Raw genomic sequence first — 24917 nt, 5'->3', positions numbered from 1 at the left:
GAGAAACAAGATGAAGTCAGCAGAAAGATTTTTATTTAGATTGGATGAGGTTCTTAACTATGTAAATAAAAATGGAGTGTCAATCCCCCAGATGTCAATGGTTTTAGTAGTTTTTATAAAAAGTACTTCTCTGACTATATAGTCCGTAAACTACATATGTGATTAACTTGTTAGTCCTGTTGAGTGAGAGGAGTGTTAACCTATATGACACCACTAGATACAGCCCAGTGCAACAGTTGTAATTAAAGGAGTCTGGTGATGTGATATGTGCAGTTGGTAAAATCTGGAGCTCAGTAAAATGTTTGTGCTACCTTCAAGTATGGAGCATAAAGTGTCTTCTCTCCCCCTGTTCGTCTTAACCTAGGAGACACTAAAGAAAATGGTTCTACTCTTGGCAAAACTTCTGCTGAGACCAAACCAGCTGAACAAACTGCACTGAAAACTAATGACACTTCTCGAATGCCAGTAGGCATAGCAGGAGATCAAAATGAAGGCAAAGGGTCCCAACAGTATAAAGGTTTTCAGCTTGTACACCAGCAGATCAAAGCACTGCTGATCAAACGGTTCCACCATGCCTCCCGCAGCCACAAGGACTTCCTAGCCCAGGTATTGACTTACTTTTGCTGTTCTTGACTTTTTCCTACAACATTCTCAATTGCTTTTCCCAGCGATGTCTCTGTGCAAAGCAACAAAGGTGCTGCAAATGGGTAACGGTGTCCCTAACTCTTCTAATTATGATTCCAACTCTTCTCCCTCTTATTCTATTTCTTTCTGTCTAGAGTCTATCACTGACACCAAGTTCATGATTCAATCACTACTAGCCCAGCATTTTATTTTTAATATAATACAGTTCTGTGACAACCAGAATCTTAACTGGAAGCATTGGAAATTAAACTGTTGTGTTCAGGAGCTAAACCAGATTTGATCTGTGTGCTCCTGCTGTTCCTCCTTTGTTTATATATTTATATTATGAAGTGTGTACAGTCTTACGCTACAAAACGTATCTAATAACCTAGTGTGATGTTTTCATGTTCCCTGCAGATTGTTCTCCCTGCTAGTTTTGTGTTGCTGTCTTTAATACTTACAGTCATTATTCCTCCATTTGGAGAATATCCTGCCTTAACCTTACACCCTTGGATCTACGGACAACAGTTTACTTTCTTTAGGTAAGAGGAATCACTGAGTAAAAGTACCTCTGTCATATATACACCCTTTTCTCCCTAGCGTTTAGGATCATGGGACCCTGTCTTGCTGGGTTTTTTTTACTCTAGTACAAAAAACATTAACTCCACTGGAATCAAGAGATTTAAAATAGCATGAAATTGATGCAAGTGGAGAATACTGCTGCTAGTATGGCTAACCAATAGTTCTTCAAATATCTTGTCATCTTTGGTACTCTCCTCTTCCTACCTGAATTCATGACCGTATAAAGTTACATATCCTGCCTAATAGGAGATCCAGGACAGTAAGAAATCTGTTTCTGATACACCATTAAACTACTCCTATATTCATCATCTTAAGAGAACAATGAGATTTAAGCCTATCTGCTGATCTGTGGTAGATTTATTTATAGTTAGTACAGTATTTAGGCAAAGTTATGGAAACGATGAAAGCAGAGACTCTTAGGTTTTATTACTGCTGCTGCTTAGCAGTTTCTCTCCACACAGTATCCTTTGGCTGGGTCTGAATTTTTTTTTTTGTCTGCTAGCACTTTGTCTCCTTTCATTCTTCATACAAGCTTTGGTTCTGTTCTCTCCAGGTCATTGCACATTTCCTCTGTGCTTTCCTGAACACTTGCTTCACCTTCACTTCCACATATTCCAAAGCTGAAGTTGCACCAAGTCAAAACATGTGCAATGCAGAGGAAATTTATAAACAATGTTTAAGTCCTAGGCTAGATCGCAACTAGCAGAAAGCAGCAAAATGGAAGGCAATAATTTTGAAGCATTTTCCTTGAGTTTCATTCTGAAAATTCACATGAAACTTTAATTTACACACGGTAGTGTGTGGAGCAGGGTTTGATATTCATACTTGTATATACAACGCTTGGCACTAGCAGTATTCTGTAGTGTAATGTTACTAGGTTATTAGTTGCAAACACTTCACTATTAGCAGCATTGTCTCCTTGACTTCAGCAAATGAAAATGTAGAACATGGTTTTCATCTGCTGATTTCTGAGTGTGACCGGGCTGAGAGGGTAGAAATGTGGATTCAAGTCTTTTTGGAGAATATTGCTATAGGACTATGTCAGAAGTCATACTTTGATATTAGGCGAAAAGGACCATTGCTTTAGCTTGTTAACCATCTTGGAAAGTTCTGGGGTTTTGCATAAATAAATTAAAAAATTGAATTATCAGCATTTGGAGTGGGGCAGTTGGTTCTGCTATATGGTGGTCCTTCACCAGTTGCTATGTATATTTCAGCACAATAGTTTGAAAAAAAAATTTATAGAAAGTCCTGTCTTATTCCCTTAGCAATGAGCGCCCTGGCAGTGAGCAGATGATCTCCCTCACTGATGCTTTCTTGAATAAACCAGGATTTGGAAATCGCTGCATGAAGAATCAGCCCATTCCGTAAGTTGCTAGCTGATCTCTCTTGAACAAGATTCTAGCACGGTATTACTAGTGGAACTTGAATAGTGAAACAAGAATGAATTGGTTTGACTTTTCACTAGAGCTAATGTTTCAGATATATTGTTAGCAATAATATGTACCATTGGGTCAAAAGTAACAAACAAACAGCAAGACAACAATGCTGCTGGATTAAGAATGAATCACAGTGCTCAATGTGACTAGCTGGAAGCCAGGTCATGTAGCCTTGTATTGAGAATTAAGCAACTATGAAATGTATGTCAGTAGGCCAGTGGGCTCAAACCCAAATCTTCACAGCTTCCCCGTCACTTTCCACGTATGAGTCCCATCAGGTTCCTTCTGTTCCCACTGGTGTGTTTGAAAGCAATAGCTTTAGCAGTTGCTGAGGCTGTGAAGTAGCAATAGGACAGCCTCTATGATTTGAAGGTATTCTCACTCTGGAGGACAATGTTAGTAGAGGTCTTACTTTAACATTTGTTGTCCTACTTACTTACCCTGCCTGCGAGTCCTGCTTTGGAGGCATTTATCACTGTCATGCCATGCTTTGCCATTTGTTCCTTTTCTCCTGCCTCTCTCCCAGTCATGATATCCAGCAACTTGGTTCTTCTGAGTGTCTTCTCCTCTCTCTTCCCCTTCGTCTCCTCTGCCTGGTACAGCAGGAACAAAGAGGAAACTAAAAACTACAGAAAAGATACTGCATGAGCAAGAAAAAGGATAGTTTCTTTGCAAAGATATACGTCCACTGCAGATATCATGTGTACTGATGGGTCAAACACAGTCCCCTTGTTCCTTCAGTGTCTTATCTGCAAGCTGAAGACAGTAAACTTGGCAGAGATGTGGGGGGAGATGATATTTATTCATGTTTACTGAGTACTCTAAAATGTTCTTATTATTCATAACTCACAGGGTAAAGGCTGAGAGGACAATGTCGGCTAAGAGCATTGTGATTTTGTGGATTTGTGAGCTCTCATGAACTGTATCTCTGCACAGTTTAAAGAGTCTCTTCCTCTATACAGGAACTACCCATGCAAAAATGTGCCAACTGCCTGGAACACACCTGCTGTTCATCCTAACCTAAGCAGCCTCCTGCTGAGCCAAAAGTGGAGCCCTGAGAATCCTTCACCTTCCTGCAAGTGCAGCACTCACAAAAAGCTCACTATGCTGCCAGAATGCCCTGCAGGCGCAGGAGGCCTCCCGCCACCACAGGTAGTGTCCCTGTGCCATAAATCTTTGCAGAAAAGTTTCGTGGCAAGTGCCAGAAAAGGGATTAGTAAGTACCTTGCCATGCTAATATACATGGAAGGAATTGAGTATGTTTTTTTCAAGGACTAAAAATTGCTGGAATTTGGAATTAAGTTTCAGAAGTAGTGGAAAAGCTTTCACATTTAAATGAAATAGGATAATTATTTTAATCCAAATTGCAAACTTTTCATATCAAAGAAAATCACAGAAAATTAACAGTTTATAAAATATTTTTTTAAAAAAATCTTTTTTTGGCCTCAAAGAACAATTCTATTTAGAAGATTGCCTTTCTTTAAGGAAGGGAAGGAGAGAGAAAGAAGAAAGGAAGGAAAGAAAAAAAAGTCACAATTTTGAAAACCGTGGAGTGCAGTCATCTCACTAAAAATGGAAAAAATAATATTGAGCCACCCCAAATAATTATTTTTGTACATGTCTTTTGGTTCCATTTCTAGAAAGAAAATTCTAAGCTAGGAAAACAAATGTTTGTATAGATGTGCATGAAGATGAGTAATTTAATAACCACTGATGCTGTATGGAGAAGTGATGAGAGCTACATTCCCACATGTTCCTATCAATGAATAATCTTAGTAGTTCCCTTTATAAAAAGCGCTTGCTCTTTTGAAGAGCAAAGGCAAGTTATAGCCTGTTAGTGTTTATGTTTTCTAAATGTATTTCTAACAAATTAAAGAAAACAGAACTGCGACTACACTCAGAGTAATAGCTCATTAGTTTAATCTCTCACCATGTTCAACTTTAATATTCCTGTTTGTCAGTCTGCACACATTCGCATTAGCCAAATGACTAAAATAATTCTGATTTTAACAGCAATTTCACAAGCTTAATCAATTTCTAAATCCAAATCCCTGACACAATCTCTTAAAAATACTGATTCAGCTTCCTTTGGTTACTCTATCACTATTCACAAAACAACAAAGCAAAGTTGTTTTAAAAATGTGTAGAATTCTTGTCTATGAAGCAAAAATAAAAGAAATTAAGAGGCTATATTCCAACCTTATTCACAGCATCCCAAGTTATTTCTGATTTCCAAGTCCAATGGACAGCCAAAGTTGAATTTTGGTAATTGTATGCTGGTGTATTTGAGAGGGAAATTTAGTCTAAAACTTCAAATCCAAGTAGAATGCATGATTAATTTTTTGTTTGTTATGAGGACTCTAGTCCTCTAAGAGAAATAATGTATTTATTAAAATATTATCCTAATAATTTTGTATAACTTGTCAGGAAGAAGCAGTTCACATTTGAGCGTCCAGAGAAGCAATAGGATGTAAATTGTGAAGTATGTCTGAGCATAGACAGCTCACTTAATAGAAGGCACTATGAGGATGCTACCAGTCTTCCTGTGTATTGTCTAGAATCAGCTAGACATCCGTAACGAATCTTCTGTGTCATCCGGTACTGCCTCTCCGTGGACAAATGTAGGAACTTCTGGAAAGTTCGTTAGACTTACTTTCTAGGTTATTACTGGGTTGTTTCAGGTTGCAAGCTTTGCCCTCTGAAACTGCCCAGTATATTCTATCTTGGAATAAACTCAGCAAATTTGAGGTCTTGCATTTCACAGTGACCCTGTATTTGCAAAAGACTCACAAAAGTATCATGTGGCATCATTTCCATTACAAAAAGAGAGAGTAATTTTCATTCAAAGTATCTAACGTGGTAGTGAAGATGAAGTTTTCACATTAATTTTTACTTCAACTTGCTAAATCATAGAGAACTACCTTATCTTCACTGGGACCTCAATTTATTTGAAAAGCTTTCTTCTTTCACGGTGAAGAAAAAGCCTTGAGCAACCCGGGCCTTTGTTGCAAATAACGCAGGTCAAGTTTCAGAGTGAAGTGCAACTGTTTGGTGTCAGGCATCACAAACTTCTGTGATTTCATGATTTCTTCTGAAATCTTAGTAAAGTAAGGATGTTTGGACTAGAAAATGAATGACCAACTCTCATTTCAGTGATACTACGAACCTGAGTGATTCCTCTGAACCAAAGCTACTTTTGCTGTTTTCCTGACAAACACTTACTTAATAGCTTTAGCAACTGTAAAGTTTAGTCTGATTAATTAGGTTTTATTTTCTTTCCAGAGAGTGCAGCACAGCACAGAAATTCTTCAAGATCTGACTCACAGAAATATTTCAGATTTTCTGGTGAAAACATATTCCACTTTGATAAAAGGGAGGTAGGGATGAATGTCTCTGTTTTTCACATGCAGTATTTTGTACCTGGTCATGAAATTCTCATTCAATAATAATATAGCACCTGATGGTGCCACAGGACTGTGTAGACTTGAGCGTCATGTCCATATTCCTGGTGTAAGAATAGGAGATGCTCATTTTAGGGGAGTTAAATTATTTTAATTATACCTATTTGTATAATCAGGTGTTTCTTTATAGGCAGAGCTAAGTTTCAATGTTGATAGAATGCCATGTTGATGGTAACTGTGTCAATGGTGAGAAAACTGGTGCCTCTGCACACCATGGTGAACTGCCTTGCAGAGATACTAGTGTTTGTCCCTGAAGAACTGTAGCCACACCAGCATGACCATCTGCCTGAGTTAGTTATCACTTGCTTTCCAGAAGTGCTAAAGAGCCAAAGGACAATGTTACATAGATATATCTATCTTACTGATAGCTCCTCAGCTTGCATGAGTGTCGTGCATGGTAATTAGCTGTGCAGTGTTCATGGCCTATTATTTTTGATTCAGGCCTTGCTACCTTTTCAGTTCTCAGCAGAGTTCTTGAAATTCCCATTGTATTACCTGTGTGCTTGCTGCCTTTGACTGATTCCCCTTAGCACATGTCGTAATTGCTTTAGATACATCTTTTAAAATCAATTCATTGTGGATTTAGGATAAAGCCAGTATGTATCACTTTAGAAATCTTGCTTATCTCTGTATGAGCTAGAGATGAATCATGTCAGAAAACAAAATAAAAAACCAAAAACCCACTGCAGGGAATACCAAAAGTCCTGACAACCCCACAATTCAAAGTGAGCAGCAGCAATCAAAAAAGAAAGTGAATTTTTTATTTTTTTTTAAAGCAAGGTCTGTAGGGAAACTGGCTATCTGCAAAGCATAGGAAGTCACCTTTAATTTCCATTTAAGCCTGACAATACTGCTCACTTTGGTTCAGTGCATTAAGGGACAGGATTCTCTTTGTCTGTTTCAGCTTGAAGAGCAAATACTGGGTCAATGAACAAAGGTAAGAAACTAATTCACAGATTATGGTGGTAAATAAAGGAACAATGAATTTCTGTTTAACAGTGGAGCCTCACAATGTTTCTCTGAATGGACAAGGGGAATTGTGGCAGATAGTGTAGAACAAAGAGATGGCTTCAGTGGAAAATAGGTTGGGGGTCAGCAAGGGCTTTATAAAGACAAGGGGTTAATTTCTTTGAACTGTCCCCACAAGGACGAAGGCCAGAGGCACACAATGGAACTATCACAGTTTTATTATTTACAAAAGTCAGAATAACAGGATCTGAGTGATAGAAAATTACAATACAATACTGAACTACATTATTGCAATATGCTCTGATGCAGCTCTTTCAAAGTGCAGCAGAAAAATATGAACCCTCCTAAAAAAGGACCTGGGTAAGATGAAACCTAGACACCAGCCTATCAAATACAGAAGTAACAACCACAACTTCTCATCCCCACTCTGAACAGTGTGATGTCTACACTGAAGATACTATGCTTAGAAAAGATGACTGATTAGCCTGAAGAACATACTTATGTAGTTTTTCATCACCAGTATGAATTCCCTAGCAGCTGGATAACTGACTTCCTTCACGGAATATCTGCTTGTTCATGTGCAAACATTACTTTCTATGGGATTAGACTTTGGTTCATCTCGTGCAATAGTATTTATCATTATGGAGTATTGGCTGGCACCAGCATTGGTGAATACCTGCTCCTCTCAGGGCAACTGAAATTTTAGCTGAGGTCCATGCTATCCTCAGTCCTCCATGCTGTCCAAACAGTTATATATCAATTATCTTCATGTAAAGATTTTGCACTGTGGAAATAACTGTTTTTTACAAATCTTCTGTCTAGATAATAATTTTCTCAGGATACTGGCACGAACCCCTCAGAAACTGATAGAACTTCTATTATTTGTAAGCCCTATAGAGACCTAATACAGCTTGTTAGATAAAGAGTGGAGATTGTTATACATGAAGTATATGATATGTAGAAATCAAACTTGCATTAAGTGAATTTTTAGTATTTCCATCAATGTACTGCATTTGGGGTTTGTGGTACAAGTGACTGATGATACCGTTCTTTTTGTTAGATATGGAGGAATATCTATAGGCGGGAGGCTCCCAGTTCTTCATGTTTCTGGAGATCAAGTTGTCAATTTTTTAAGTGATCTTGGCCGAATGATGAATGTGACAGGAGTAAGCAAGATTTTTACGTTTTTTTTGTCCCTTTACTAAAGAATTGTTACAAAACTGAAAACCCGCAGCATCGGATTTCACCCAGATATCTGATCTTTAGCCTTTTCTTTTTTTTAGGGACAAACTTCACTAGCTGCTGCTAAAGAAATTTCTAATTTCCTTAAATACATGGAAACCGAGGATAATATTAAGGTATTTGTTGGAGGTAGTCTGCTAACTCACAGTCTTTCTTGACATAGACTTCAGATTGTGAGAATATTGCTAGTGGCATTCTGAGATGGAAGAAGGGCTGAAATACTATACTATACAATATGGAATATAGTATTAATGCAAAGCTATTTCTGATATGAGATTTTTTTTAAACCATATTCTTAGAACTTTTTGCTGTCCTAAATACTTCTGAGTAGGACACATTCTGCTAAATTTTAAAATGTGCTTCTATAATATCCCTTGACAGTGGTTGTCCAACCCTTTTAAAAGCTTAGTATGTGAGCTCCTCCTGCTGGACTGTGCCTGGGAGCTATGAATTCCTGGTGCTGGATTCTTCCCTGCTGACAGTGCCCACCAAAGTAGATAAAAGGCAGCCAAGTTTTCTCCTGCAGCTCAGGGTCGTTAGTGAAGGCTTCTTAAATGAATCTGTGCTTTCTGACTCTTTTAGGTGTGGTTTAACAATAAAGGCTGGCATGCTATGGTTAGTTTCCTTAATGTAGCCAATAATGCAATCCTTAGAGCTAACCTGCGGACTGGCCAAGCCCCTGAGGAATATGGGATCACTGCTGTAAACCATCCTCTGAACCTCACTAAGGAGCAACTCTCTGAAGTCACTGTGTAAGTCTGCCTGTGCTCTGCTGCTGGCTTTTACCCCTCCCTCTCCTGGCAGCTTACCACCTCCAGTGTGCTCACACTCTGAGAAGAAATAGTTCAATTGACAGAACATGGAGGCCTTTCCCTGAAGTTTTATTCTAATCAAGAATTAGATATACAATCTATTCTTTTCTGTCTCATCATATTCCTATAAGAGTTCAGTCCTATCCCATGTAGGAGCTATGTGACCATTGGTTATACATGATTACATGTTTCTGTTGATTCCTAAGCACAAAGATTCTGAAGTATTTGTTCATGTTCCAAAGCCAGAAGATCTACTTGTGAAATAACACAGAGATCATAATCAAAAAAGGAACGAGAAATTGTCATTAATTGACTATAAGTAGGCAGTAGTCGACAACCTCTATCTTGGTGCCAAGGACAGCACACAGGTAGATATTCAATGGCAAGGAGTAGGGTTGGTGTATTCCAGAATCTAAAAGCCATAATTTCTTGAAAAAGACACCTCTAAGATGTGACGTCCCACTCATGTCTCCTATTAAGTTCAGAAGTCAGTGAAACTGAAAACTTCTGCCTTAGCACAGAGGCAAGGTCTGCACTTTATCTCACTGTCTGCAACTTGCCTCTTTGAGTCTCTCTTTTCCCAGCTCCCAGAGCACCTCGACTGTTGTACCTTAATGGGTAGCTTGAGACACAACATACAGGAAAGGCTGTCAAAATTAGATAGATAGATAGATAGATAGATAGATAGATAGATAGATAGATAGATAGATAGAGTTGAACTGTTCCAGAGAATGAAGACAAGTAAGAAATCAGGGAATGGTGCTACCAACATTCATATTTGTTAGCTACAGTCCCCAACATCACTTGGAAAATATACTAGTACATTTTGAAATTGGAGAAGTCTTCTACTTACAAAATAACTTTGCTGCTTCTAGATCTTAAAATTCCCTCCAGATTCCCCAAATGCTACTATAGTGTTGTGTCCGTTCCCTTGCTCACAGTCCCTTCTTGTGCTCTGTTTTAGGCTGACCACTTCAGTAGATGCTGTTGTTGCCATCTGTGTGATTTTTGCCATGTCTTTTATACCAGCTAGTTTTGTTTTATACCTGATTCAAGAACGTATAACAAAAGCCAAGCATCTACAGTTTGTCAGTGGTGTGAGCCCTGCGATCTACTGGCTAACTAACTTCATGTGGGACATGGTGAGTAACTGCTGATCTGATTTCATAGCCTGCAATTATTCCTGGGTTTGCATGAACTGGGGACTAACCTGTGAATTGAGTGAAGGTGATTCTGAGCATTGCAAAGCATTCATTTCTTTAAGTGTTTCTCAGAGAGCATGCTAAGGATCTGACCTCCTATCCAATTACAGATGTAGAAATTAAGTTAGGGCACAGCTCATTATTCAACTAATAAAGCTGAAATTGTTGTAATCCTAGGGTTTCCAGTCCATACAACTGAATGTATAATAAAGTATAACTTACCATAGCAGGGGAAAGCCCAGTTGCCTTATGCTTGTCATTTGCTGCCCTCTAGAAGAACCGTAACATGCTTCATGATATTAAAGAAATCTAAGTGGGAGATCCATGGGCTGCTGGAACAGTAGCTGGAGGCTGGACAAAATACTCTAGGATGTCTAAAATGACATAGATGTATTTGTTTAGGTCACTGAATCATGTTCACTGTGTTTTTCTACAAGGATTTAGACCGCAGGCCCAGGCTTGCTTAGACAGGTCTCAGCTACCCTCGCATTACTCCTCAGGCCACTTTGTCACAAAGGAGCAAATTCTTTGCCTGGTTGAGGCACAGCAAGGAGCTTGTTTTCTAGCTGTGCCTTCTCAACAAAGAGAGTGGCCAAGGGCTTATGCAATAAGAAAAGCATGAACATGGAATTGCAAAAATTAAAAAGAAAAAAAAATTGAAATAATTGAAAAGCCCAAAATTCTTTGGGCTTTGGAAGGTGCTCTTTCAGGAGAAGGTAAAGCAAAGAATTAATTTAGCAATAGAGGGAAAAGAAGTAGGTCTCCAAGTTTCTGTCCCCTGCTGGCCACAACAGCCTCTCAGCAGCTTCCTTGACAAGAATTCTGCTTCTCCGTGGCCCTTGACAGCATGATGCAAAGGTGTTAATTGGTGTTAGCAGTTCTCTGAAACACCACCTTCCATTCTGCATAGGGAGCTCTGTGCATTGCAATAGACTAATGTTACTAATACTGAACACAGAAATTGAGAAGAGCACTGGCCAAGCATACTCACTTTAGTCTCCTCTCAGGAATGTGGCTCAAGTAACTAGCTTTTTCCCTCCTACACAGACTGTGCATCACCAGAAAGTGTATTTCCCTTGCATACCCACGGCCTCTTTCTGCAGGCAGCCTGCTAGCTGGACCATGAAATAATTGGCTTGCAAACCATAATCTAAGAAACAGCAATATATGTTGTCTTTTTGATAAACAGTCCAATAAAAGATGTCTCAGAAAAATGTCAAATGATGCCAGGGACCTGTTGATCCAAAAGCTTTTGAGTGTGATGGGTCTAGCTCATAAATTTCAGTGTTCCTCAATACAAAATCCTTTTGGAATAATGTGTAGGATCTGGATATGTTTGCAGAGTTTCTCAGGGTTTACACACTGATCTTCACCCTGTGACGTGGCAGGTGAATTATGCACTGAGTGCTGGAATGGTCGTGGCTATATTTGCTGGATTCAACAAGAAAGCATACACTTCTCCAACTAATCTCCCTGTGCTTATTGCCTTGCTGCTTCTGTATGGGTGAGTGTTCAAGGTTGTTCTTGCATGTGGGGCCCTGTATTTCACATGTAAATGATTTCATGTTAATGAGCTCATACTTAGTAAAACCCAGCTTTAAAGAATAAAACTGAGTGTGTACAATACAGGTTAGAACTGGATTCTGTCCCTGCTCCAGGATATTTACACATTCTGGTCACATCCTGTAAAGGTGATTTTTTTTGTCACTGCCTTACATTTTCAAGCATTAAATGTGATCCTTACAGGAAAATATATTTGTTCAGTTTGCTGCTTGCTGATATGTACATTGTGTAGGAATTCAGCAGTTGTTCATTGGCCTCATTAACAGCCAATACTAAAATAACTTTCAGCATGTAGTGACAGGACAAGGGGTAAGGGCTTTAAGCTGAAGAAGGGTAAATTTAGATTAGGTATTAGGAAGAAATTCTTCACTGTGAGGGTGGTGAGGCACTGGAACAGGTTGCCCAGAGAAGCTGTGGATGCCCCCTCCCTGGAAGTGTTCAAGGCCAGGTTGGATGGGGCTTTGGGCAACCTGGTCTAGTGGAGGGTGTCCCTGCCCATGGCAGGGGCTTGGAACTAGATGGTCTTTGAGGTCCTTTCCAACCCAAACCATTCTATGATTCTGATTTAACCCAAGGGCAAAAAGTACTGAGTCTTCAACGCTTTTTTTTTTTAACTTCAAATGAGCATTTGTGTTGGCAAAATAACATTTTATATTAACTTTCTCTCATTTAATTGGTCATCATATATTTTTATCTATAAAATCATATTCCTGATGTAGTCTAGGCAAAATGATCAACCAGATCTATTTCTAGAGAAAGAAATTAAGCTTTTCACATCATCCTATGTGTGTCATGAATTAAGCCTAAGAGGGAACTATTCTTTTCTGGGTAGACTACCTTTAATTTTCTGAAGTTTTTGTGTTCTTTGAATGAAAATCTTGAGAAAATACACAGCATTATAATAATTTAATCTCTGTAAAATACCCAGTGTTAGAAAATGCTATCAGAATGTTCTTTGTTTTAATTTTTCATTATATCTTTTTGAAGTGCAATAGTGGTATCTTTAATAAGTTGTCTGTGGCTCTATATTTTTTTTTTAAATACAGTAATTCATGGCTGTGTGGATGGACATTTAAAGTGTCTTTGCATATTTTAAAGCATCTACCAAGATGACATTTTCATTAAAAATATAATCATAATCACATGGCAGTCACTTCAATAATAATTTCACAATTTGCTACTCAAAATAAAAAACAGGAAGGTAAATTCATAGAATCATATATTAGCCCTTGCGTCCAGCTGCAGTCACAATAGGGAATTTAGGATGATTCTTTCTGACCACACGTGTATTGTCCTGTTAAGCAATTCAGATTGTTGTTACTGAATTCTTCCTAGTCAAACTAATTGTTGCTAAGCATTGTAAGTTTATTCCAGAAGAATACTCCTCTTGTGCTGCTGCACGTGCATTTGCTGTGTCCTAGAAATCATGGCACAGGAATCTCCAAATCAGGAGTAAAAAAACAATGGTAGAGGAGTTAGAAAAGAATATAAAAATTTACAGAGTTTTGGATTTCTTTGGCCAGTTCCAAAGGCTAAGGAGTACCTAACAAAGCAGTACATCATATTTGCTTTATCTAACATTTCTTTGTTTCTCCCTTCTGGTGTACAATCCAGTGAGATGTTCAAGGATACCTGGGGTGATGATAACCGTGCTAGCATTAAGTTTTCTCAGTTTTAGCGATTTCTATTGCCCTGCATTTTAACAGAAAAAAAGCAGGAAAAAAAACCCTTTTTATCTAGTAACCAGGAAAAAAAATACTCTAGTGGAATCTCTGGGTGGTGACACTATTTCACTAGAATGAGAAGAAAGCTCAACTTTGTGTTTTCATTAGGCCAACTGACATGAGAATACTGAGAAGCTGTTACCATAGTTTTTCTATCTTTTGCATGCAGATGGGCAGTAATTCCCATGATGTACCCTGCTGCTTCTTTCTTCAGTGTCCCTAGCACTGCTTATGTTGCATTGTCTTGTATTAATCTCTTTGTGGGGATCAACAGCAGTGCCGTTACATTCATCCTGGAGTTATTTGAAAATAACCCGGTAAGTAATGGTTTTCTTGACACCTGGTTTTAAGGAGCTGTGCAAAGCTCCTCCCATAAGGGTGTCCAAGCATAACCATCTCTAACACCCTTTCTACATCTGAAAACAATCCAATTAGCTTTCGTTACTGATAGTGCATTTTCAAACACCATGTGCTGATCAAGCATGGTTGTTTGCTGGAAGGAGAAACAGATCTTGATTTGAGTTAATGGTTTCAAGGGCCACCTTTACAATACTTTCTGTCCCTGATGCTTCCTGCATTCTCAGTCCTGCTTCTTGATAGTGCAGGGTTCAATCTAGTGCCATTCAGTCTATGGGACAGCAGGCCAGTATCGTTATCTTTGAGGATGTGTCTCTGTTGTAGACATTGTGTCTCCAGAGGGACAATTGCCCTTCTCTGGATTCAGTGTTGGTGCAGCTGGACTGCTACTGGCACTTACACTGTTTTAGGCATCTCCACATTGTACCAAAGTCTACTGTGTAGTTATGCCCAGACACTGGTACTTTTCAATATTGTGCCATTCCTGATTATGGAAATATTCCAGCTATAAAGAAAGATGTTATGACAGAAAAATACCACTCTTTCTTGTTGCTCACAGTTGCTGTTTATAATAGCTGACACCAGAATTACATGTTACGTCTGCTACATAGAGAAATCCTTCATCACAAAGATTAATTTCTCTCCCCACTGACAGTTTTTCACAAGCACTTTGTCTGGTGCAGTGTATGCAAGCATACTGCGGTGCTGCATTCTAGGTTGCAGATGCTTTGGGCGTAACTTGATAAATACTCTGTTTTCTCCATTGTAAGAACACGGAACGTTTGGTTTCTCTGGCATGACAAAGAACTTCACTCATGTTGGTGTGTTTCCTTAAAGAAGTCTGGTTTCAACTGCTTATTGTGTCATTTCTGTTTCTTATAGTCTTTGCTGAAGTTTAATAAAACATTGAAAAATGTGCTTATTGTCTTCCCACATTTTTGCCTGGGCCGTGGACTCATTGACTTGGCCATGAACCAAGCTGTGACTGAAGTATATGCCAGGTTTGGTAAGTAAGAGCCAATAAGAAACAAATCATATCAGTGTCTCATGTCCTGACCTTGGATGAGATGGTTGGACGATTTATCTTGGAAAATTAGTGGCTATTCTGAAATCCTCCCCTCTGACCTCATCAAGTGGATGAGGAGTAGGAAAGTTCAACTTCTCTGAAGGAATCACAGCTTCTGATACAGCTCCCAGAACTCTACAGCCCAGCCAGTAATCTGTATTGGAAATGAACGCATTTGTTCAGTGCCAGAGTCTGGTGTCTTTTTATCATTTGTTCTGAAGTCCTTAGACAATTACATTAGGATATATTCAAATGAAATGAGATGATTACTTTGGTGGCCCTCATGTTAATGCTTGAAGTGGCTGCTGTTCTTCAAATGCATCCTCTTGGGATACGGCTGTCCTTGATATCAGACAACTTCCTATTGCAAGAGCAGTCATATAGCAGAACTCATCTGACTTTATTCAGAAAATGTACGTCTTGCACATAATCCATGCAAATTTCATGTTATGATATCCAAATTAATGCATATTCAGAGAGCTTATATTCATTTTTGCTCCCATGCAGTAACTGAGCTTGGAGTGTATTTTCTGAAGAATCTTTCTAAGACACTGGAAAATGGAGACATTGCCTGATCATGATCAAATAAAGTACAGATTTTCATCCTAAATCATTATGATTATGCCTTTTGTTCTGAGGAGCAATGTTTTGTTTCAGCAGTATTTCACCTTGCTTTCTGGTGCTTTCTCCAAAGGCGAGGAGCATGTTTCCAATCCATTTCAGTGGGATTTTGTTGGAAAGAACCTGGTTGCCATGGCTGTTCAAGGGGTTGCATTCTTCATTCTGAATCTCCTTATGCAGCACCGTTTGTTCTCCACAAGATGGTATGTCTGAAAGCTTGTATTAATGTTCCTTTATTAATACGGTGAGTGTCTTTTGTTACTCTCTATGTCCCTCTTTTTATTTCTTTTTCTCTGAACTTTTTGGCTTTTTTTTTCTGTTTACTTACCTGATTTAATCTTAATTTTTTGATATCCTGGTTCAAGAAAGCATTTACAAATATGCATTATCTTAACAGGATTTAAAAATATATTATTAAAGAAATGAGTTTTCTTGAATTAAGACTTTAATGTAATTTTTTTTAGATTGAGACACTGTAATAGCGATATTGTAAAATTACTTGGAAAGTGTGTAGTGTCATAAGTACTGGCATGAGGTACTAGCCTGACATCCCAAGACACAAATTCTAATCCATTGCACAGGGCAGTTGCAGCCTGGACACTATGCAAGCTTCCTCTCTCTGCTTTACAAATTGCCTCTCAGTGAAAGCAGCTGCCTTCCAAGTGTGAGTGGGTCATTCACTCCTGTTCAAGATTGCCAACAGGAGTACCAATTGGTACAATTATGAAAATACTGTCTTACAGCCAGTTCTGCTCAAAAGATCTGTAGAAGGATTATCATTAGCTACTGAAGAGCAGCTAAATAGCAAAAGCTGGGGCTGAGGGGCAGGTCATGTCATATCAGTGACTGACAAGGCATGCTCTTTTGAGCAAGCCATTTCCTCCCTTTTTAATATTTACAGATTAACTTTCAAAGGTCAGGGATTCTCCCAACAGCAGGAATGCTCCAGCCAGTGTCACGTTGTGAAGTTTAAATCCCACTGCTTCCACCAGTCACATTTTTGGCAATTGAGTAGTCATTGTTTCACACTATTATTCTAACTACACCCAGGGCAACTCATTGTTTCTGCAGTCAATCTTTTGGGTTTTTCCAGGTTTGCTGAGACTGCCATGTCACCTATTATTGATGAAGATGAGGATGTTGCAGAAGAAAGAAAAAGAATTATGAATGGAGGGAACAAAACAGATATCTTAGAATTACAAGAACTGACCAAGGTAATAATTTGAGAAAAATGAAACAAATAAGTCTAGTGTAAATTCTTTCAGAATGTATTTCAGCTGTGGATTCAGATGCTACTGTTTTCGAAATCAACCTTGTGATTTAGAAAATAGCAAACATTTTAGAAGTCAAGGTTTGACATGCTATTTAGCTATTTCCTTTCATTAGAAATCAAACCACAGGGAAGTCCAGCAAAGACAGTGTAACCCTCCCTGCTTAAGGTTTGGTTGTTCTGTTTGGGTTTTTTTAACCTCACATTGTCTGACATGACTGTTATCTATTGAGTGTCCATTTCTACTAGTAGTCTTTTCTTCTACAATGCTGGTTTTTCCATAGGTGAGTTTCAATCTCAAGTTAACCATTTGGGTGCTTTCACATTGAGGGCTATAGTTATTGCTAATTTATCTTATTTTCAGTCATTAAAGGCATCTGAATTATGCTATCAGAATGCATGCAAGCTTGAGCTACAGAAATACAAAGATTGTACACATTGCTGGGATCTCATGAACAGAGAACTGGAGTATCATTCTTCAGACTGTCTTGCTGTATTGTTCCATTTTGGTTTGATATGTCAGAGATACTTTGTCCCAGCAAAGCATCAGGTCTGTCTCCTAGTGCTAAAGACGAAGTAAAAGTTTGCATGCAGAAAACTTGGTAGGTTTAGGGGTCATTACAAACTAATTTAATGTAGCTCAGTGTCTGACTTTGTCGAATGCTTACTCTTTCTTTTTAATTTTTTATTTACTCCTGTCTTGGTTCTAAAGTTGTATCATCCCAATAGCATTAAACTAAAAGAAATTTGGAAGACTTTCTTTGCTGTAAATGTCTTGAAATGGGATTTTTCTTTTTTCTTCTGTCAATTTAGATTTATGCAGGTAGGCACAAGCCTGCAGTGGACAGACTCTGTGTTGGCATCCGTCCCGGAGAGGTAGGTTGTTCAATAACACTAGATTACATTCCATGGATCAGTTCAGATTTCATGCCCCTGCTGATTTGCAAGTTTGAAATACTAAAGAATGTGATAAATTTTGTAATTTAGTGCTTTGGTCTTTTGGGAGTGAATGGTGCTGGCAAAACAACAACATTCAAAATGCTGACTGGAGATACTGATGTGACATCTGGAGATGCTGTAGTGGCTGGCAATAGGTAAGTACTTTAAAAAAAAAAATGATCTGTGACAGTCCATTTACTGGGGTAGAACTGTCCAGATCAGTCTCAATGACCCAGCAGCTCTTTTCCAGTTTTATGGCACTGAGAGAGACCACAGCTAACACACACTGGCCCTTTATACTTGTAACACTCTGTTGTAAAATCTGTGAGTAAGTTACAGTAATGCTAGCAGTGGGACAAGGCAATCAGATCTAATGGCAAGAGCTCACAAATGTAAGATAACTGGTCCAACAGGGTACTTTGATCTGAGCTTTGAGACTTTCTCTGGCTGTTTCTAGCATCTTTGTTTACACAGTGCTGGCATAAGTTAATACAATGTGATCTGGTACTCACTTATGTTAGTTTAGTTCCAGGTTGTGTGGCTTCATTTGTTAGGTGTAGTTGGAATTTGATTCTTTGTCCATTGATGTGATTTGAACAATTGCTATTTTGTTGCCAGGACATGGTCCTGGGCAACCTGCTCTAGGTGACCCTGCTTGAGCAGCATGGGTGGACAAGATGACCTCCAGAGGCCCCTTCCAACCTCAACCATTCTGTGATTCTGTACTTCTCCTCCTATTACTACCAATGAAGTGTTAGCCTTGTGTCTTGCCAGTCTGTTCCCAGTGGTGACACTCTGAGATGAAACTGACTGATTTTTTTCTTCCAGAAATAAACACCATCTGCAAAATATATGATCTGAGTGGCTGTTCAAAGAACTTCTTGTTAAGTTAGCCTATACTTAAACAGGAAAATGGGTGAGGGGAAATGGGCTTATACTCTTAACCAGGACTGAGCTGACTTAAATGAGAATATATTCCTTGCTATTCTATACAGATATTTTTGTAGGATGTCGTATCAGGAAGAATTCATTCTCCTCTTACGAGAGTTGTTGCCCCAGAAAAGAAAGATTTTATTCCAAGTGTCCATCTCTGTCTTAAAGCTAGTATTATATATATAAGATTCTTTTCTTTGTTTCTCCAGTATATTGACCCACATTTCTAATGTCCGTCAAAACATGGGATACTGCCCTCAGTTTGATGCCATTGATGACCTGCTCACAGGACGAGAACACCTCTACTTATATGCACGATTGAGGGGAGTTCCAGCAGGGGAAATCAAGAGGGTATAGCATCCTTTTGACTTGTACATAGCTACAGTGAATATTTGTGATGTTTAACTGGGTTCGTAACATGCCAAGGGCCGGAATTTCCAAAGTGGGCTTGCCATTCTGTGCGTTGAAGTCCTGGGAGTGGTTCCTGTCATTTGAACAGTTAAGTACAAGACTGCAGTATCAAATGGCATTAATGGTACTTGCGAAACTGTGGAAGGCTAAAAATGCAATTGCTATGACTCAGAACTGCACTGGTTGCCGTTTTCTTGTCTGTAAAGTTGTTCATGTATAAGAAAGAAAACATGAAGATTCCAGAAGAGAATAATTTAAATTCTTGCACAGATAGCATGTCTACAGTTGAGGCTGGTTTATGGCTTTCCCTCAAGTAGTTAGAATTCCCCTCATCACCGTAAATTTTTTGAACTACCCTGCTCCAGTTCTAAAACAAACGTGCTAAAACCCAGGGTATTGCCATGTCTCTGCCAGAAGGGGGATGTATCGGCAATCCCATCCATTATGCATTAGCTGCTGTGTGAAAAAGACGGTCTTTCTCATAGGTTGCTGAATGGGCCATCCAGAAGCTGGGACTTCCTATGTATGCAGACCACCTGGCTGGTACCTACAGTGGTGGCAACAAGCGCAAGCTCTCCACTGCCATTGCACTGATAGGCTGCCCACCACTTGTCTTGCTAGTAAGTGTCATGGTAACATAGCTCTGTGATAGTTCAGTGTAACATCTCAGAAAACTACATGCTAAAGAGGTACAAGGATGTTGATGACAGTCCTTGCAAGCTCCTTTCTGCCCTCAACTTACATCTACTTCAATGCAATTTTAAGTTCTTTAATTTCAGGTATAGACTGGGATACATAACTATGTTTTCAATGGATCTTCAATGAACAATGGTTTGAGATAAAATCTATAATCAAGACAAATTTGACGTTTAATCCATGATTGGTTTCCATCTGCCTTTTCTTGTCAGAGTATAACTACTCATGTAAAACATGATCTTATGACGTATACCTTGCTGCTTTATCCAGCGGAACGGAAGAAGATAGCTACCCTTTTGCAGACTTTAATATCTTTGGAATAAATTATACAAATTTAGACTAAACTATACAAATGATGAAATGTAATTCTCATCAAATAGCATAAGTTATCAGATAATTCATAATTTCTCAAGGGGAAATTCTAAATGCAATTACTATAAAAATTCTTTATTTAGATTATACTATACCACTTTAATTTGTAGGCTAAAAAGTAACATTTTAATAACAGCTTAATAGCATGGTTCCTTGTGCCATTTAATATGCCTTTGCGTGTATTCTTCCTGTACATAGTAAACAGCCAGATAAAATGTTTTCTCATAATTTCTTAAGACAAAATGTTGAATGAAAATTTTTTTCTCCAAGATTTTTTCAATTTTTTTTGTTACTAACTGGGTTAACTGATTGATGTAGGTCCAGATCCTTAGCTGGTGTAAATCAGGGTGACTACACTAGCTTCTTGGGTTGAGAAATGTGTTCTATATGTTTATGTAAATAAGAAGCTTACCTGGGGAGAACTCATTGTCCTCTTACAAAAGCTGTTGCCCCAGAAAAGGAAGATTTTATTCAAAGTGACCATCTCTGTCTTCAAGCTAGTATTATAGATGTAAGATTTTTTTCTTTGTTTCTCCAGTATATTGATTTACATCTCTAATGCCCATCAAAACATGGGAGCTGCTACTACATAAGCCTCTTTCTATTTATTTCTGTCTTGATTACTAAATGTTTTTATAATGGAGTATCACAAATGCTTATTACATTTTTGGTATCTAAGACCCTAGACTGGGGACTGCCTTTGTTGTAATGGTCTCTGCATTCCCTTCCCTGTAGCTATGCCCTACACAGACAGCATTATATTCTTACCTGCAGCTTCTTGTACTTGTTTCCTTACTGCCTTGTGCCAAATAGTACATCAGTACCAGTTCACTCATGTGCTTCTCAAGGTGCACGTGCTTTCTCAAGGCACAGATTTCAGTAGGGAAGCAGCTATATGCTAAGACCCAAACACACAATGACTTGATTCTAAATAGATTTTCTTTTTCTTATCTGCTTCTCTGACTCCAGTTGTCTTAATGCTTCCCTCACAGGATGAACCGACTACTGGAATGGACCCTCAGTCCCGGCGCCTCCTATGGGACTCTATTGTCAGCGTGCTCAGAGATCGGCGAGCTGTGGTTCTAACCTCACACAGGTAAAAAGAGTTAGAATTCAGAATCCCAGAGTAGCTGGAGTTCATCTGCTGGCTTTTACCTCAAGTATCTGTTCTCTGTTTTGAAAGTATGGAAGAATGTGAAGCCCTCTGTACTCGTTTAGCCATCATGGTAAAAGGTGCCTTCAAATGCCTTGGCACAATTCAGCAACTAAAATACAAGTAAGTAGAATATTTTTATGGTGTTTTTTTAATGGGAAAACTTAGTGTGTGTGGTATGTACCATTCTTAATACAGCAATCCAATATGAAGAGCTGTTGTTTAAGTAGACCTATTTCTGGGTGCAACTCTGTGGTATCCTAGACAATTTGAGCAGACCTCACCTCCCCTCAACTCTGTTATGCTACACACCACTTCTGCAGGGCAAATACAGAGCTTTCTACAAAGCTAGATCTTATGCATTATCTTTCAGATACTGTTAATGTTTTCGTAGCTGCTGAAAATGAATTTCCTTCCTGAATAATGAAACCATCTCTTCATCCAATTCCCAAATCCACCTGTGCTTCCCAGGTTTGGAGATGGCTACATTGTCACTCTGAAAATCAAAGCTCCAAAGTATGGGCTGCCTCCAGATCCTACTCCTGCTGAGCAATTCATACGGATGAACTTCCCAGGGAGTTTACGGAGAGAGAAACACTACAACATGCTGCAGTATCAGATTTGTTCCTCCTCTCTGGCTAAGATTTTTCGGTTAATAATCTCCAATAAGGAAAACTTGCATATTGAAGAATATTCTGTGTCTCAAACAACTTTAGATCAGGTGAGTGAAAAATAAAGCATCCATGAGAGAGCCTGTCTGGCCTGAATTAGGCAATGCAATGGGGATGTATCCAAACAACTGAAGGCTCAAACTGTTCAGAGTAGAGAATTATCTCACACTTTTTTCTCAGGCAAAATTCCCAGACCCCTCATCAAGGAGGTGGATCAGATATGAAATCTGGAACTAATTCCCTATGTAAATAGGTGCCATTTGAAAGCTGGTAAGACAGTGTTTCCCACATGCCAGAATTCACACAATCCATTCCTTCAGGACCAGCAGTCAGAGCAAGGTCACCTATTCAGAATGAGGCTTGCTGAGCTGGGAATAACACTTTATTTTAAACAAGAGAGTTGGACTGTGTTGTGTCAGAGATACTGTGATAAATGTTTATATGTCTCTGTCATGCACTTTTATACAGGAGCAATTAGACACACAAAACCTGGGAAGTCCACTGGGACTGTTGGCAACACCAACTTGCTAGAGGGTATTAGCCCCATCTGCCTGCTTTCCTGAGTAGCTGAGGGTCCACATATGCAAAACTGTCTTTGATGGGAATACTAGAGAGTCATTCCTGGCAGCCTTACAGCTTTCTACTAAAATATACTGTCTCTTCTTTCCCATCACAACCAAACTCACTTATGTTGTGCAAGCCATGCAAACCTTGCTGAACCCATCTCCTGCTTAAGAAAAAATAGGATTTTAGTTGCAAGTAAGTGCATCCAAAGGAAATTTATCAAAATAAAGAAGGAATTAATGATCCCTGCTGATGCGCAGTGTCTCAGTTGAGCTCATGTGTATGGATTCCCCTTGCTTTTCCCTGCAGAGGCCAAGAAGATGCAAAGGTAGAGACGTTCCACTAACTCATCTCAGTTGATGAGATGGTGACATTTTCTGCTTTCCTCACACAGGTTTTTGTGAACTTTGCTAAACAGCAGATGGAGGATGAGGAAATTCCTTTGCATCCCCGTGCAGCTGGAGCCAGCCGAGAAGCAAAGGTGTCCCCTGCTTTGCATCAGCAGGCAGCTGCATAGACTAGACCTACAGTCACTAGTGCTTAGAGTGTGCACAGTGCAAAGATGTGCCATATCAGAGCAGTACAAAGGTAAAACGAAGGTAAAATCCCCACACTCAGTATTATACTGATTTTTTTTGCACCTTTCTGAGCACTGTGCTCACAACAGCAACAGCCCTAGCAACAGCCAACTTCTACTGCTCTACCAGGAACACTACATGCTGAAAGTGTGAAAGGAAAGGCAGGTCCTTGCTATAGAACAAAATCTTCCTCTAACATAAAGTTCATAAGATACAAGAAGAGAATTCTCATTCTTCCTTGTTGACATGTAAAGAACCAGTTTCTCTATCTGGTCCTTTCAGGCTGGTAGGTTTTTCCTTGTTTAACTCTTTAGTCAGCTGCTACCAGTCAGCAGACAGGTCCCAAGGCAGAGAGTGCTGCCCTGCTTAGAAGTGGGTTCCTGCCAACCTGAGTGCATAGGTCTACCAAGGTCAGAACATCAGTGCTGGCTGATGGGGCTAGTGCTGGGAGACTGCTTCACTGTCTCAGCAGGCTGCCAGTGAAAATAGATGGTTGTCTCAGCAAGAATGGGAAGAATTACTTCAGAACTCAGACCCAGGCAAGAAATTTACTTTTTAAAAAAAAATCTTAATGAAAATTATCATCTCATACTCATCTTCAAGTTTCTCAAATAGAAGCAGAATGTCAAAATGGAGATTAAAAGGAAAGAGAGTATGTCCAAGTCTGCCGAAAGTTTTGTTTTCTCATGGAGGCCTGGAAAGATATCTTTGTTACTAAAGAAGATCAATTTTTTCTTCTTTCATGTGACTGGACCTTAAGTGGGTGTAAAGTGTGAATAGGATATGTGCTTTCTCTGTGCTCAGAAGGAAAATTTCAACTTGCTCGTACTCCACTCTGCACTCAGTGGGAAATCATTTGACATTTATCTCTTTTCTCTGGTTTACAGTTAAACTAGTGGAAAATAACAATATTGGAAAGAAATTCATAATGATGTATTGCTTCAGTTATCTACCAGATCTAATAATTTCTAAGAAATCTTCTCTAAGATATGTTACACAGAAAAAAAATCTGAGTCATGTTTTTTTGCTTTGTTAGGGTTTTTTTCCTTCAATTGATGTAGATTTTTTAATGTAAGGACATTCTTGCTTTTTACTGTACAAAATATTATGAAACTTCAGCAACCAGCTGTAGTCATTGTCTTTTGCCATAATTATTTCAACTGATTTCAAAATATAGTCTAGAATTTATTGCATATTTCACCCTTACAAATAGTTGCAAAAATCTTTCTATACAGCCATTATAGATAAATAAATTAATCATGAAACAAACCAGTATCTATGCATTCTCTTCATATTCTAAAATAGCTTCTTTAAAATGTCATTCAGATAGATTGCAATAGTCTTTTTTACTAGATTTGCACAAAACCCAACTAAGTTCCACTGAACATCTTGTGAAAAAGAAAACACAGGAAGTCCAAAATGTAGCTGATTTTTCTCCCTGGCTCTGAAAATAGGAAGGGAGCTAGCATTCTGACGACTATCAGTTACTTCACGTATTTACAAAGTGTATTAAAAATTATTCAGAGAATGCTGACATAAAATGCTAGGTAAAAGGTCCTTTAGTATAATAAGGACTTGCTATATGAAAACAGGCCAAATATCACAGATATAGCATAGATCAGATTTTCTGAACCTCATTTACTAGTATGCAATTTACTAAAAAAAGTC

The 24917-nt window shown here is 38.8% G+C and overlaps 1 protein-coding gene across 1 annotated transcript in view; it reads left to right on the top strand.

The window, feature by feature from the left end:
- Positions 1-24274, top strand: part of ABCA4 (ATP binding cassette subfamily A member 4) — an 80465-nt gene extending 56191 nt beyond the window's left edge. The window contains exons 28-50 of the mRNA XM_075759961.1: positions 365-606; positions 1042-1166; positions 2475-2573; positions 3608-3797; positions 5928-6022; positions 7011-7043; positions 8136-8241; positions 8359-8433; positions 8900-9069; positions 10094-10271; positions 11720-11835; positions 13788-13935; positions 14858-14981; positions 15736-15865; positions 16756-16876; positions 17746-17808; positions 17920-18026; positions 19014-19155; positions 19701-19835; positions 21276-21379; positions 21467-21559; positions 21908-22157; positions 23066-24274. Of these exons, the coding sequence (XP_075616076.1) occupies positions 365-606; positions 1042-1166; positions 2475-2573; positions 3608-3797; positions 5928-6022; positions 7011-7043; positions 8136-8241; positions 8359-8433; positions 8900-9069; positions 10094-10271; positions 11720-11835; positions 13788-13935; positions 14858-14981; positions 15736-15865; positions 16756-16876; positions 17746-17808; positions 17920-18026; positions 19014-19155; positions 19701-19835; positions 21276-21379; positions 21467-21559; positions 21908-22157; positions 23066-23188 (2969 nt within the window). The 3' untranslated portion in view covers positions 23189-24274. The remainder of the gene's footprint in view (positions 1-364; positions 607-1041; positions 1167-2474; positions 2574-3607; positions 3798-5927; positions 6023-7010; positions 7044-8135; positions 8242-8358; positions 8434-8899; positions 9070-10093; positions 10272-11719; positions 11836-13787; positions 13936-14857; positions 14982-15735; positions 15866-16755; positions 16877-17745; positions 17809-17919; positions 18027-19013; positions 19156-19700; positions 19836-21275; positions 21380-21466; positions 21560-21907; positions 22158-23065) is intronic.
- The last annotated feature ends 643 nt before the right edge of the window (positions 24275-24917 follow it).

This window comes from Balearica regulorum, chromosome 8 (assembly GCF_011004875.1).
Source record: "Balearica regulorum gibbericeps isolate bBalReg1 chromosome 8, bBalReg1.pri, whole genome shotgun sequence".
Lineage (NCBI taxonomy): Eukaryota > Metazoa > Chordata > Aves > Gruiformes > Gruidae > Balearica > Balearica regulorum.
This window is presented reverse-complemented; position numbering and strand designations above follow the sequence as displayed.